This window comes from Cheilinus undulatus, linkage group 2, assembly GCF_018320785.1.
Source record: "Cheilinus undulatus linkage group 2, ASM1832078v1, whole genome shotgun sequence".
Classification (NCBI taxonomy): domain Eukaryota; kingdom Metazoa; phylum Chordata; class Actinopteri; order Labriformes; family Labridae; genus Cheilinus; species Cheilinus undulatus.
In genome coordinates this window covers 29,254,375-29,269,214 of record NC_054866.1, presented here as the reverse complement: position 1 = coordinate 29,269,214, position 14,840 = coordinate 29,254,375, and the positions used below count along the sequence as shown (strand labels likewise).

The window sequence follows — 14,840 nt, the reverse complement described above, 5'->3', positions numbered from 1 at the left end:
ACACTTGGAGCAGCAGCTCTCCTTACAGAAAACAATACCAAACTGGCAGTTATAAAAGCCCACAAAGTTGCCCTGGACACCTCAAAACTGTTGGCGAGAGAGCAAATGAAGAAACTGAACAGATCCAGTATCCATTATGATGACTGATCCAACCCCCACCCCCTCCTCCGCGTGCGCTACGTGGGCCACACAAGATTCGCCTATGCGTAATAGGTTCATCATCGCGGTGAGAAATGATGAAATGCTACAGCTGGAAACCTGTGCAGTCTCCATGATGAGAACACAGTGTTTATTTAGTTCGTGTATGCATGCATGATGAGCTGTTGTATACTGCAGCAGTAAACTTAGCAGAACAAACTCTGTTTGGGCACCATAGAGTCCACTGTTAGCTCAAAAAAGCAAAGTTCTAGCTCCAGTTAAATGTGCCATGTTTGTTGTCTGACAGCAGGCAGAGCAGAGACACACACACACTCACCAACGCACACACATTAACACACGCTCATCTGTGCGTCGTGTCCAACTCTGTCAAAGCTCATATGAGAAAAAAGACCATGAAACAGTAAAATAATCTATTTCTGTAATTTACAGCAAACGTGTTATTGACTTAAAGATTTATTGAGTGTTTTAAATGTATGTGGATGTCCTGAAAGAGTATGAGAAATAGTTTGATTTTATTGATGCAGCTCTTTATACTCCAGTCTGTCATAAACAGTGCTTAAAGTACCTTAAAAAAATCTAAATGCTTTTATTATGTATAATTAAATATGATATCAAGTATAAATATTGTAATTGTAGCAATGAGTGCATAGTGTAGTAAATTAAAGATTTTGTAGACTGTTAAAATGAAAGGTTTGATTTAAATGCTTTAATATGTACAGTTTGAGGCTGAGTTAGACAAGACAAACTGTTGGGACACATTGATAGCCTATTCAATACAAGAGGAGTTAGTTTAAACATTTTTGAATAGACCTGAATGCGTTGCAATTATGACTTTCATTTGTATAGAGGACATATTATCCACCCATTTTTTTTTTTTTTTCAAAATTAAAATGTAAAATCTCGACTCTTCTTGTTGGCCCAAATCTTGTCTCGTTTCATGAGATAAGTGTCTTGTCACACCCCTACAAACTGGCCTCTTATAGTATGGAATACTTTCTCAACATGGTCCTCATGACCAGCCTGAACATACCGGCAAACAGTCTAGACTGGCATGCAATGATTAACTCACTGCTGATAGGAAAATGAACTGGGATAGTTACACAACACAGATATGCTCATACCAAGAGGTGGAAAGACCAAATATCAAGTTACTTAATCTAAGAGTTCTTTCGAAAGTTTTCCATGATGCAGGGAGAAACTTTAGCCAATATTTAAGAGAATACACCAGACTTAACCAGGAGGGGTCAATGACATGATGTGGCTCAGATAGCTCAGGTCTGTGTCACTACAGGAGGGGTTATCTGTCCTGCACACAACCGTGGACATTGTGTGCAGGACAGGGGAAAGACTGCCTGCTGGGCCAGCTGTGGACAGTGACAAAGAAGCAGTTACAGACTGTTTAGTCCTTAAAGTGGTATCTAAAGAGCTGTCACATCTGTGCACAGTATCTGAAAAATGTCAAGGGGGAAGAAAACGACTCACATTGTGCAGTTACGTGAAAATAAAGAAAAGTTGTCTGAAATGAGGCAGAACAAAAAGGAAGCAAACAAACAGGGAAAAGTAGTGAAAGCAGTGATAGAAAAGTTGACTTCAAAGGCAGTGATACAGTGATGTCAGAGGAGATGTCCTCACAGTACAAGTGGTATGAGAGCAGGGACAAACTTAGGCACGCCTAGACACCAGCACAGAGCCAGTTTAAGGGGGGAGGCTCAGCCCGCAGCCCCCCTTATCAAGCTCACATGTACCAGAAACACAGCAGGGCTCATCCTGACATCCTACCTTGCTCTGAGCTCACCCTCCCTCTGTACCTTGTGTGTGTGTTTTCCTGCCTGCATGTCGGCAAGCTGAAGCAGCTGAGATGTGACCCAACCACACATTTTCTCATAATGCGATGGTGTCATCAACCTTTGCTTTCTGGAACTTAGATGTTAAACATAACCCTTGACCCCACTCATCACCCACTTCGCCTTCTCACCTTTGTGCGTCCATTGATGACACAGTCCCCCAGCTGTCCGTTGGTAGCACTGTGCATGACAGCTTCATCGATGTAAGCCATCAATGTCCCAATGGTCTGGCACCCAGGCTCCTGTCCCTCAACCCAGGCGATCTGGTCACCTCGTATGCTGCGAGACGGGATGCTCTTTTGGCTCACCAGCTGCCCTCCTCTAAATTTCCCGCTGCGATTTAGGGCCTCCACCTCTTCCAGGACCAAGTCCCCAAGCTCAGGGCCCAGGAAGTTGTCCTTCACACAGATGCCATAGTATTTCATGCAGGGGACAATGTACTGCTGTGCTATGCGCTCTGCAGACCAGCTAGACTCTGCAGAGGGAGGTGGGGTGGGGATGCAGTTAGCCTCAAGGGGGGAGGTCTGGCTGGGGGCGGCTGGTGGTCCAGGGGAGGCCACCATGTGTCTGTTGTGCTGGTCAGTATGAGGGGCAGATGGGGTGAAGGGAGACTGTGGAGTGACACAGTGACTGAGAGTCATTTTGCTGTGGGAACTGTGGACCGTGGTGGTTAGTGGGGCGACAGCTCGGCCCACTCTGGAGCTCTCTGAAGATTTTGGAGCAATACTTCCATCAGCTAATCGTCTCCGCTTAAAGTCCGACTCACCTGAAGGAAAAACTGGGTCCAAAGAGCTTCCTAAACTAGGTGACCCCACTGCAAGAGCACCAACAGTCCCTGACCCCATATCTCTATTCTCCCCACCTCTCCGCTTCTGTTGTTGCACTTGTCTGGCTTTCATGTCCCCATTGATTCTTCTCATCACTAAAGGGCACTTATCATGTGCTGTCCAGTCCCCGTTCTCCGCCAGGCAGGCTCTGCTGGTAAGGGGGTACATAGGGCTGTCTGTTACCCCAGCCACCTCTTTCATATGAGCCAAGTAACCGTTTGGTGTGTGAGCCAGAACGCCTGAGTGGCTCCCCTCCACAGTGGCAGATGGGGACACCACCCCGCCGTTGTAAAGCGGCACGCCGGTTTTGGACAGCTTCGTAGGGGTTGTGATAGCCGGGGAGTCGGTCTGAGAGGCCAGACCCGCCAGCAACTCCGCGGCCGTTGGACTTCCAACCGGTGCCGCGCAGAAGCCGTTGAGCCCCATGTCCGGTCGATACGTGTGGTGAATCTCTGCCGGTCCACAGACGAGCTGCGCCCCGCTTGTCCCTCTCTCCTGCGATGGTGAAACAGCGACGGACCCGCGGGCAGAGCTTGGGTTTATAAGGTCCGTATGTCCCAAGCTCTCCATTTCATCTCGTCATGTGCTGGATGCGCACGTAGCTCACGTCCTCGCTTCATTTTCTGGCTGAGCCAATGTTTTCTCTGATGGAGAGGATCTTTGCCACAGCTAGTTGAAGTTTCATGACCAAGTCCTCTTCTGCTAGCTTAAATTTCACCCTGTAGTCTCATTTAATCCTCCTAAACTGCGTATTAGTTTGTATCCGTCTTATAAACATGTTGAGGCTGTGTAGGGTATCTGTGGAGAGTAAAATGAGACACTTTAGGTCTATTAATAGCGCAGTGAAGACCACTTGTCACGGTGAGCCAAAGTCCATAAATCTTCTGTATTTTTATGTTGCAACTGACATATTTACAAAAAATAAAATATACCCAATAAATAAAATACATTCTAAAAAGGCGGTGGAAAAAAATAGAGCCAACGTAAACTCACTTTCTCCGGCAGTATTTTTATACATAAAATGAAAGCTGGACGCTAAATACGGTATTTTCTATAAAGGCTATATTTCTAAATTTAACTACGTAGAAACATCCGTTAAAATACTTAAAATGGGTGCTTATTAGCTATTGATTTACAACTTAGCAGCAGCCCCACTGTTCATTTCTCGCCTTAAACGACCCCGAAATTTACTCATCCAGTTCAAACACATTTAAAAGGGTGAATAGAAACCAGCATGAAGCTTTAACGTCGAAAAACATATATCTTTTGGGATAATGCACACTCCATTGACAGAGCTTACCTACAGCAGCATACAGCAATGCAAATCCACAGTGAGCGTACGTGACAGGCTGAGAGTACGCATGTTATTTCCGGGATTGTCTTGCTCGTGTGTGTGCGTCCCATCCAATTTTCTTGTCGGATATAAATAATTTCCAACGGGCTGTCGGCGACCAGCGATGGCCTGACACATTAAACACAGCCGGGGATGGAGGGGGGATGCTCGAAAACACACGAGGTCCCCTCCACCACCTAAAAAAAGTGCTCTCTGCTTGTGTGTCAGTGAGTGCCCCCACTCTCTGTCTGCCTCCCCCACCTCCCGCACCACCTCCTCCTCCTCACACAGCCCGCTTTCCCTCTATCCACTCCCTCCTGTCATTTACATGCTCACAGGCCATGTGACCGACTGCTACTATATGACCGACCTTCAGCTGACAGACAGTGTATAACATGAGATAACAATTTAATATTAGTTTATATCAGCAAAGGAACAGTAAGACAGACATTCGTGAGGTAGCCTACTCTCACTAGAAATTTTGAATTATTCATCAAGGCCTACTTGAACCAGCCTAATTATTTTAATTCCAAAGCTCCTGCGAGGAATCTTTTTTACCTGGTTATCATTACAAAATGGACTGAAATTCATACTGATGACCCTTGATATATTTATAAGACAGTTTAAATTAAAGGGGTGTAGAGTGGTGCAGTCGTGACGTAATTTTATAGGCAAACCCGGAAGTTCGCGTCGCATGGGTTCGCTGGTGTTGAGCCTATGGGATTTTTTTAATGGGCTTTTGGATTATTGCTGAAAATAAGACCTGTGTCCAATAAAAGTTTATGAAACTTACACGTTTTGTTCATAAAGATAATCTCCAGAAATTGATAATATAAGCATCATATCTGGTATGTTAATCTAACTGGTGAAAGTAAAAGCTAACGTCATGCTATATTGAACAACAACATGGTCAACTGAATTTAACATCATCACCCGCGGATACAAGTGAATAGCAGGCTCAGTTGCTGCGCTTTGAATGATGATATAGTCTTTCCGACAAATGCTATTGTTCTTGTTAGCTGTCTTTTAGCAACCGCCTTTATTAAGATGTGTAAAGATACCGAATTCAAAGGTGGGGCACATTTCAGATGTATTTTATGTTGTAGGATAAAACATTAAACTCTTTTGAGCTTGTGTTCACCACACCTTGACACCTTATTTCAGGCATTTAACCAAAAACTCAGTCAAAAATCCCATAGACATTCAGACGAGGGAACCGGAAGTGCTAAAATGCTAACTCACTTCCGCGTCTTAGATTCATTCCTGCACCACTCTATTTCAGTATTTTTGAAGTTGGGTCATATGAGATACATATCAGTAGAAGTGTCTAGGGGCGTAGCATGGGGGGGTGGAGCCTTGAGAAGCCTGAAATGAAAAGAGTGTTTTTATTTTTTCTAAGTAACTACTGTCGTTATCGAATCAAAAGCAGCTGAATGAATCGGTCCACAGACTGAAATTCGTATCAACCAGAGTAAAAAAAAAATACTGGGGGCCTCTACTCCTCCTTTAAAAATGTCCAAATGGTGTAGTCCAGCACTGTGAAATAATGGAAGTAAATTCAGTTTAACCATAGTAAAAATATTTCTCATAATTGTGAAAATTATTGTTAAAAACACATCAAAATGCCTAGATATTTGTAAAACTTCTGCAATATTTGTTTCTTGGCTAGCCGGTTAAGGGATGCTCTGTATAATAGTCTTTCTGGGGGCCCAAAATCCATAGCTACGTCCCTGGAAGTGTTAGTAGCCTCCAGTAATTTCAGTGAGCATCACCCCTTCAAAGGGGGCCTATTTTACCTTTTTAAGACAAGTTTATATTGGTCTCAGAGGTCTACAAAACATGCCTGTGAAGTTTTGCCGAAAAAAAAAACTAGTATAGGATTTTTGCATGTCTAAAAATTATGTGTTTCAGCCCTTCTCAGAATGAGCTGTTTCTGTGTCTGTGGCTTTAAATGTTACTGGTCTGTCTGACTCCACCCCTGACCACACCCCTCTCAGGAAATGGATGTGGCACTCCTGGTGTTGCAATGTTTCAGACGCTTTTATCCAAAGTTAAGGATCTGACTGGGATTTGAACCATCTCCCAGACAAAAGTCAGTACAGTAACTCATTTAGTTATCCAGCATCTTAGCTGGCAGCTGAGAGGAAGATCAGGAGAGGAGGGTGGAACTTTCTTCCAAGCAGGGAGGGCCAACTGAACCTGGGGGTGGTGCTAACTTCCCACATGAGGGGAAAATCTGAGAATGGCTTGTTTCAGCACACATTTTCTGAAAGGTGATGAAAGAGAGGGGTGGAGGGAATGGATTTATCTGGTACTTGAGGGGATTTCGGACAGGCCAAGGGTACATATTTTTGTTAGAAAAACCTGAAAAAAGGGATTTTGCATAATACGTCCCCTTTAAGAAGGAGCTGGTTGAAAGAAGGCTAGGCTGTACAGTGTAACAGATGGGTACAGTTTCTCCAGGGAATTTAGCAGTTTTTTTGTGTGAAATTGGGCCACAAAACAATGGTGGCTCAAATGTACGCATTGTCGAAAACGTTTGAAGCATTTCATTTTTTTACCCATCAAGCCTCTGTGTTTTTGTTACTATTTTGCGATGCAGGCTTTTGCTACCGGTTAAGTGCTGTTGCTTTGCAAAATGGTGACAAAAACACAGAGGCTTTTTGGGTATAATAAAAATGCTTTAAATCTTTTTGATAGTTTGTATCAGTACAGTGGATGCTGTTGACACATCAGTATGCAGTGATCAGCTCTAGTCTTCCCGCTTACTCTTATACAGTAAATTTTTGGTGTTTTAGTAAAGTAACGCTAGAGTTATATCAAACACTGTATCCAAGTGTATTTGGCCCCAATTAGAACTGGTGTTTAAAAAACCCTTTCCTTTCTTATTACTTTAGAGTTACATTGACTCTAGAAAGAGTAAAAATTTAATATCCACTTACAATGTATGGTGTTATCAAAACTTAACACTACAGGTGAATAAACTCTGAATGTGTAAAAAAAAAAAAACTCTATAATGTTAATAATTCAATCAACTCTATACCCCAAATCATCAGTGGGAGTTCCACAAGGCTCAATACTAGGTCCTTTTTTGTTTACATTATATATAAACAACATTACATTTACTATAACAAATTGTAACATCCATCTTCAGCTAGTGATTGCCTGATGCTCAAAGCTCTGCAGAGAACTACTTCTTTTGGAATAAACTGCTTTTAGCTTTTTGCTGCATTCACATGGAACATTTTACAATGAACATTAAAACTGCACACTCTTGTTCACATGGGTTACGCCAAAACCATGATTTTAGATCATTCTGCCTTTGTGTGTGACTGTTTTTAACTTTGTTAAAACTGTTGCATCCGTAACTTGTGTACCGTATTACAATGCATCTCAGAAACCTGTCATTTTATCCCAGAAATGATAATTCTGAAACAAATCAATTTGTCCATTTGGAAGATTGGTGCTGGCTAATGCATATTACACTTCAGTATTTAGTTATATAGTTAGACATACTATGTACCCTAACCCACCAAGACCACTTGTAGGAAGTTTCTAATACCGCTTTCCCACTAAAATTAGCGTGTAAAAGTGGGTTTTTTTAATGTGTGTAAAACCGCTAACAATCGGCAAGTGACTCCTTTCCCATTGTCAGCAGACCTGGGTCTGATCGCCAGCAGATGAGCTGCGTGGCTGTTTTTTTTTTCCTCTGGTGCATCATCAGTGCGCTGAAACACAGCTAGGTAAACAATGGAAAGGAGCATGGAAGCCATGGACATGGTCAACTGTTTTCCGTACTTTGTACTTTTGTCCCTCTTTCAAAATATACAAACTCAGTGCAACCTGAACAATATTCGAGGGCTGATGATATGAAGGCGGATGGAATTCGCTGCTGAGATGGCAAAGAGTCGCAGAAGTTACAGGCAGAGGAGACAACAATGGTCATCCCTCTGCTGCTGGCGTCCTTTTGTTGCCCCAAGTTACGGGTGACGTACGCATTATGATCCGCGTTCACCCAGGTGTGACGTTCCCACTGGAGCCGATTGGAGGCAAGCCGATGAAAAGCCGTGGTTATTGCAGGGTCAGTCCCATGGGTCTGAATGCTGATTAGAGCCTTCCCCACTGCCAACAGAAGCAGATTGTTAGTGTGTTTAAATGGGTGTTCCGGCCAGTGAGAAATGGGTATAACTCAGGTAACAACTTCGCTCATGGTGCAAAAGTGTTTAAGGATTAAAACAATTCCCCAGAAACATGAACAAAGGAATCCTGGCAGTAATTCACTGAAAAACAGGAAAAATCAAAACACATTTGAAACATAAAACACATCAAAACACTATGCACTAGAGCATGATGGGAAAACTTAATTCTTTCATAACCACTCATAAGTAATGACACGACAATGTTTTACACATTGAGTCAGCTTGACAGTTACCTCAAAATAACTATGTTGAGTTCGACAGGGCATTTCACCATAAAACAGTTCACTTTCTATCTAGACTGGAGGTCTAAAAGCATAACAATGAGTCTTCAAAATAAGATACTAGAATAAATAATACTAAATATTCAAATATTCTTCACAAATTACTGTACTTATTACTTGTTACAGGTCAGTAATAAACTTGAATTTGAATTGCCCACAGTAATATGGTTAAATAAACATGCTAAGTAACACTGAACAACATTAGATATTCTTTCATTGCTTTCATAAATGCATCTTATTGTCAAGGTGCAGATTTTTTTCTGGTACTCACTGGTTTATGTTGCTGATTCCAAAAAGTCTGTACTATTGTCTTTTTCTGCACCATTTGGTCCAAAAGTCTTCTGAATAATAAGCTAAATGCAGACAATAACATGACTTAGAAATAATCTCACTTAATTTCTGATCAATAGTCAGCCTGTGCAATATACAGTTTGTGGACAAATACACAACGTTTTTTCCTTTAATTGTTTCTTTTTGTATGTTTCTTTTCGGCATAGTAATCGTTACACACATTTTTAATGATATTTCTACCAATACTTATTAGTAGTCGAATTGATTGCAATAGCAAAATAATAGTTTTAATCACAGCGTCAGGTATTGTTTTGTTTTATTATCATTTGGACTGATGGAGTTTAATACATAAGTTACTGAAAGCTGTGATGCTTTCACCTATTTACATGTTGCTATATTGTGAACCAATGTATTTGTGTAGCAGGAGGAAGTGAGGTAATGTGCTGTTAGAAGGCCAGGCCTTGGGTTAGGGTGCTGGATTACAGAGTCACCCTGAGGGATTAGGGGCAGAGTGTATTGACAAAATACTGGCATGTCACATCCATCTGTTGCTTCCAGTGCAGCCAGACTCAGCTTAGACATGGATGTGAAGAGCAGCCAGGCAAGAGGCATGCCTGCGCTATTGTAGAAAAGTAGACAGTATTATCTGCATAAGAAGTGCCCATACAACAAGACTAAAAATCGTGTAACAGGGTTATGAAATAATGAGGTAATTTTTCAATCTATTATCTTTACCCCTTTTCCCGTTCAGGGTCACAGGGGCTTGAGTTGATCCCAACTGAACAAAAGGCAAGGTGAACCCTGGACTGGTGACCAGTCAATCACAGGGCTGGCATATATACCTTATTTAGATTAACAATTTAGCATTAATGGGGATATAAATATCTATTTTGGGCATTCAGATACTGAGCAGTAATCCTTAATGCTTTCGTCTTTATGTACAGGGTGAACATGCAATCTCCACAGTGAAAAGCCATGTCAACACAAGATTCCAACCAGGAACCTTTGCACAGGGAGGTGACAGCACTAACCACTGCTCCACCATGCAGCGCCAACGTAAATCCGTTATCAGAGGTGAAAAAAGTATAAGACAATGTACTCAAGTAAAAGTACAGTTTCTCTTGTTAAGATTAGCTTAAGTAAAAGTGAAAGTACTGTCTATAAATCTACTCAAGTGCAAGTCAAATGTAATTAATTTGAAGTTTAGTTTAAGTACTGAGTACTGAGTGGCTACTGAGGAGTTGTACAGTAAAACATGATCTTTCCATATTGGCAAGATAAGCAAGAGAAGAGATCTCCAAACAGGTTGTTCAGGTAAAGTCACAGCTATTTGATAAAGTAAAATACACAGCAAAATTACAATTGTTAATTAAACTCATATAGAGTTAAATTTAAAACTTTAGAAGTGTCTGTATTGGTCCAAACTGCATATAGTTTAGCTACACATTTGAAAGTGTTGATCATTGTTCAAGGACTATGGCCCTAAAGGGACCCTAAAGGGGCCTGCCAGCTCTTTCCCCATGATTCCTGCCCAAACATGACTCCGCCACCTCCTTGCTGACATTGCAGCCTTGTTGCGACATGGTGGCCATCCACCAACCATCCACTACTCCTTCATCTGGACCATCCAGGGTTGCACAGCACTCATCAGTCAACAAGACTGTTTGAAAATTAGTCTTCATGTGATTACCCACTGCAACCATTTCTGCTTGTGAGCATTGGGTAGGGGGGGCCGGACAGTAGGTTTATGCACAACTGCAAGTCTCTGGAGGATCCTACACCTTGAGGTTGGTGGGACTCCAGAAGCACCAGCAGCTTCAAATACTGGTTTGCTGCTTTGTAATGACATTTTAGCAGATGCTCTCTTAATCCGATGAATTTGTCCGTCAGAAACCTTCCTCATTATGCCTTCATCTACACGAACCTATCTGTGCTCTGAATCAGACACAAATGTCTTCACAGTATGATGATCACGCTTAAGTTTTTGTGAAATATCTAATGTTTTCATACTTTATCCAAGGCATTGCACTATTTGAGGCTTTTCAGCAGCAGAGAGATCCTTTTTCTTTCCCATATTACTTGAAACCTGTGGCCTGCTTAATAATGTGGAATGTCCTTCTTTAATAGTTTTCCTTTAATGGGCTCACCTGGAAAACTAATTATCACAGGTGTCTGAGATTGATTTCAGTGATCCAAAGAGCCCTGAGACACAATACTATCCATGAGTTTCATTGAAAAACAAAAAATTTAATGTTTATGACACCAAAATCCAGTTTGCATAATAATTTGAAACATGGTGTAGAGAGCTAGTTTGGAAAATGACTCAAATGTAAGGGCGTTTATTTAAACATTTATTTTGCTTCACTTTCCATTAATTTATCATGTTATCTCTCGGTAACAACACAACTTTGCCCATATAGCAACTTTATTTTAGTCATATGAGGATCTGGAGAAGTTAACTTATAACGGGCAAACTGGCATAATTATATAAAGAAAACAACATAAATAATCTGAGAACTCTAAAATAACCAAAGATTTCACATAATAATGAAATACTTGGGGCTCCTCTAAACTCATCTGTTTACAGTCTATCAAGTTACTGGCACATGATGACATCAGGCAACTGTAATCAAGGCTGCGATAAAGGACAAAGTTCATCTTAATGCTACTCTGGATCTCATCTAAGACTGACACACCAAGTATGTGTGCAGGATGAAGTGTGCTTTATTGTCATATATTGCTCAGTAACACCTTTTTATTACTGTTGAAAAACAAGTCCTGACCAGGAAGTTTTGTGAGACTATAAAGCAGCTTGTTCTCCACTTGGCCAAATGTTGACCCTAGTAAATGCTGCAGAAATAATGAAAGGCATTGAGCTTAAAGAACAAGATTTGTCAGAATGAGTTCATTTTCAAGACAGACAGCCTACATGGTGAGTAAAGTCGACAGGATATAACACACACCCTCCAAGTTTTAACTCTGCCAAGCAAAGCAGTCAGATATCACAGTAAGAAAGATGATTCATTGTTTGGCTTTGAATGTGGAGGAGAATCTACACAGCCTAGAGTAGTATAGTGCTAAGTGTTTGACCTAGAACTCAGCATTGACTTGATTACAGCAGGCATATAGGTGGTGATATAACTCATGCATGCAAGCTCACACATGTTCAAACCATTAGTAAGATCTATAGGCTCCAACAATGTGAGTGACACTGGGAGAAAACAAATGGCCTGAAAATAAATCCTGTGTACAAGGAGATCTGAAGGAAAGTTGTGCCATAATTAAAGGAAAAAACAAGCATGGAAACACACCTGCAGTATTAAATAACCCCAACAGTTCCCCATCCTGTATCCTGTAGGCTTTGAACATTATGTGTATTTAACCTCAAAATAACTTACAAAGCATGCTTTACTTAATGAAATCTGACATAATAACACACTTTAGATTAAAAACAACACAATTCATGTTCATTTAAATACACCCTAAGTTGTTTTAAAATGTGTATTTACACAGATTGTTGACTTGTAACAGCTCTGCTTTAATTAATGTCAGTAAATCATTTGTCTGCTGACACTTGTATCCAACACTTATTTGTTCCAGGGACTGAAAAACAGTGTTCTCTTTGCCAAGGTCAGTGCTCCCAACGCAGCTGGCTGGAATCCCCCAGACTGTGCAACACAGACCAGTGCAGCTCTGCACGTATACACATCTCTTTCTCCTCCTCCTCTCTATCTCTCTCTTTCCTCCTCTCTGCTGACGCCACAGGAATCAAGCAGAGAGGATAACAAAGAGTTAACACAGTGGAGGCCTATTGGTAGACTTGTTTTTTTTTTTTTCTTTTACTTTGTCTTTGACTGTTGTGTTTAATATGGAAGCCCGTTTCCGCCAGTTAAATCAAAAAGAAAATAGGAAAGATTAAAAAAAAAAAAAGTTAAGTCATAATAATGAGATACTATTTCATAATTATGAGATACTAAGTCATAATTATGACTTAACTTTTTTTTTTTTTTTTTTTTTTTTACTTTTCCTATTTTTTTTAACTGGCAGAAACGGGCTTCCATAGTTTAAAGGTCAAAATGACTTTTAACATTTAACACTTTTGTTTGTTTGTGAATGAAAATATACCAACATTTCAAGCTTATTAGAGTGTCAAGTATGCATATTAAGCACGTTCTTTCCTCACAGATGTATGGAGTCTGTCTGTTCAGATTGAAACAAAGCTGTTAAAAACACCTTTTTGATAGTTCATGCTTTAAAATGATACAATATCTTTAATTTGAAAGACTAATGGTGGAAAAAGCACCAAACCTTAAAGAAGTACACCAGTTTCATAGGACAACTGCATAGGAAAGGAATCAATCTATAAAACACGAGGATATGTTACCAGTTTGACTCCAAATTTGTGAATTAAATTATCAGTTTACCAGTTTATAGTGCAATTGTAGTAGTGTAGCAGTGGGTGTGAACAGTCCTTTTCAAGTCCATCAACAACGTCTCTCTCAGATTGAGGACTGGGCTTTGTTAGCTTTATTTTGCCTCATTCCTTTTACCCTCTACCTTTACAAGCCCCCGAAGGCCGGCTTCTGGTAAGCATCTCCACAGCATGATGCTGCCACCTCTGTGCTTCACCGTGGGGATGGGGGGTTTGTGGTGAAGTGCAGTTGGTGTCTGCCAAACATAGCACCTTATTTGATGGCCAAAAAGCATCATTTTGGTCTCATCAGACCTGTTGGCTAGAACGTTTTTCCACTTGACCATGAAATCTCCCACCTGTTTTTTGGTTAACTCTTGTCAAGATTTAATCAGTTTTCTTTAACAGTGGCTTTCTCTTTGCCACTCACCCATAAGGCTTTGACTGGTGAAGAACCCAGGCAACAGTTGATCTATAGAGTCTCTCTCATCTCAGCTGCTTAAGCTTGTAACTCCTTCAGAGTACTCCTAGCTGTCTTGGTGTTCTCTATCACAAGTCTCCTTCTTGCATGGTCTCTCAGTTTGAGAACGGCCTAATCTAGGCAGATTTACACATGTGCTATATTCTTTTTATTTCTTGAAAATGGATTTAACTGAGCTTCATGGGCGGTCTAGTGCCTTGGAAATACTTTTGTATCCATCCTCTGACTTATACTTTTCAGTAACCTTTTCTCAGAGTTGTTTGGAGTGTTCTTTTGTCTTCATGGTGTAATGGTAGCCAGGAATACTGATTAACCAGTGACTGGACAGGTGTCTCTAAACTGCAATCACTTGAGACTGATTCAGTACACTCAGGTGATCCCCATTTCAACAACTGTGAGACTACTAGCACCAGTTGGCTGGACCTCTGTTGAATTCGGTCATTCACTTTAAAGGTGTGAATACTTAAGCATTCACTTAAATTACCATAGTATATTTTCATTTGATTGACATTACTTTGTAGAAATCTATTTCCACTTTACATTAAAGAGGTTTTATGGTTTTTGGTTTTTGGTTTTTGTTTTTTTGTCAAAAAGCCAAATTATTTTGACCATGATTGATATATAAAATCAATAAATGGGCAAAACATTCAAGGGAGTGAATACTTTTTATAGACACTGTATCAAAGTTTAAAAATTCTGTCTTGTCACAACCATGCAATAAAATGTCTGCTGGATGCACCAAAATGCAAAATTACTGTCATGCTTGTCAGATGACTTCCATAAAAAAGACCAGGCCTTAGCAGTTAGGTGTCATAAACAGTCTTTTAATTAGTTTGTTATGAAGATGCAGCAGGTTGCAAGCAAAAATAAAGATTCGGATGATTAAAAAAATAAACTTAAAAGATGGATCCTGAAAATGCGAAAACACTGAAGAGTGAAAGACAAAGAGTCGGGGTGTAAGCCAGTAAAAGACTCAAGTGTTTCAATCAATCCAGCACCCTTCTAGCCCTCTTT

General features: G+C 40.6%; 1 protein-coding gene across 2 annotated transcripts in view; it reads right to left on the bottom strand.

Annotated features, from left to right (window-relative positions):
* Positions 1 to 4,411, bottom strand: part of egln2 (egl-9 family hypoxia-inducible factor 2) — a 43,796-nt gene extending 39,385 nt beyond the window's left edge. The window contains exons 1-2 of one of the 2 annotated variants that reach the window (XM_041804415.1): positions 4,131 to 4,411; positions 2,135 to 3,628 (exon numbers count right to left, since the gene is read on the bottom strand). In XM_041804415.1, the coding sequence (XP_041660349.1) occupies positions 2,135 to 3,400 (1,266 nt within the window). In that variant the 5' untranslated portion in view covers positions 3,401 to 3,628; positions 4,131 to 4,411. The remainder of the gene's footprint in view (positions 1 to 2,134; positions 3,629 to 4,130) is intronic. The other variant, XM_041804417.1, reaches the window with a different exon arrangement.
* Between the last annotated feature and the right edge of the window lie 10,429 nt (positions 4,412 to 14,840).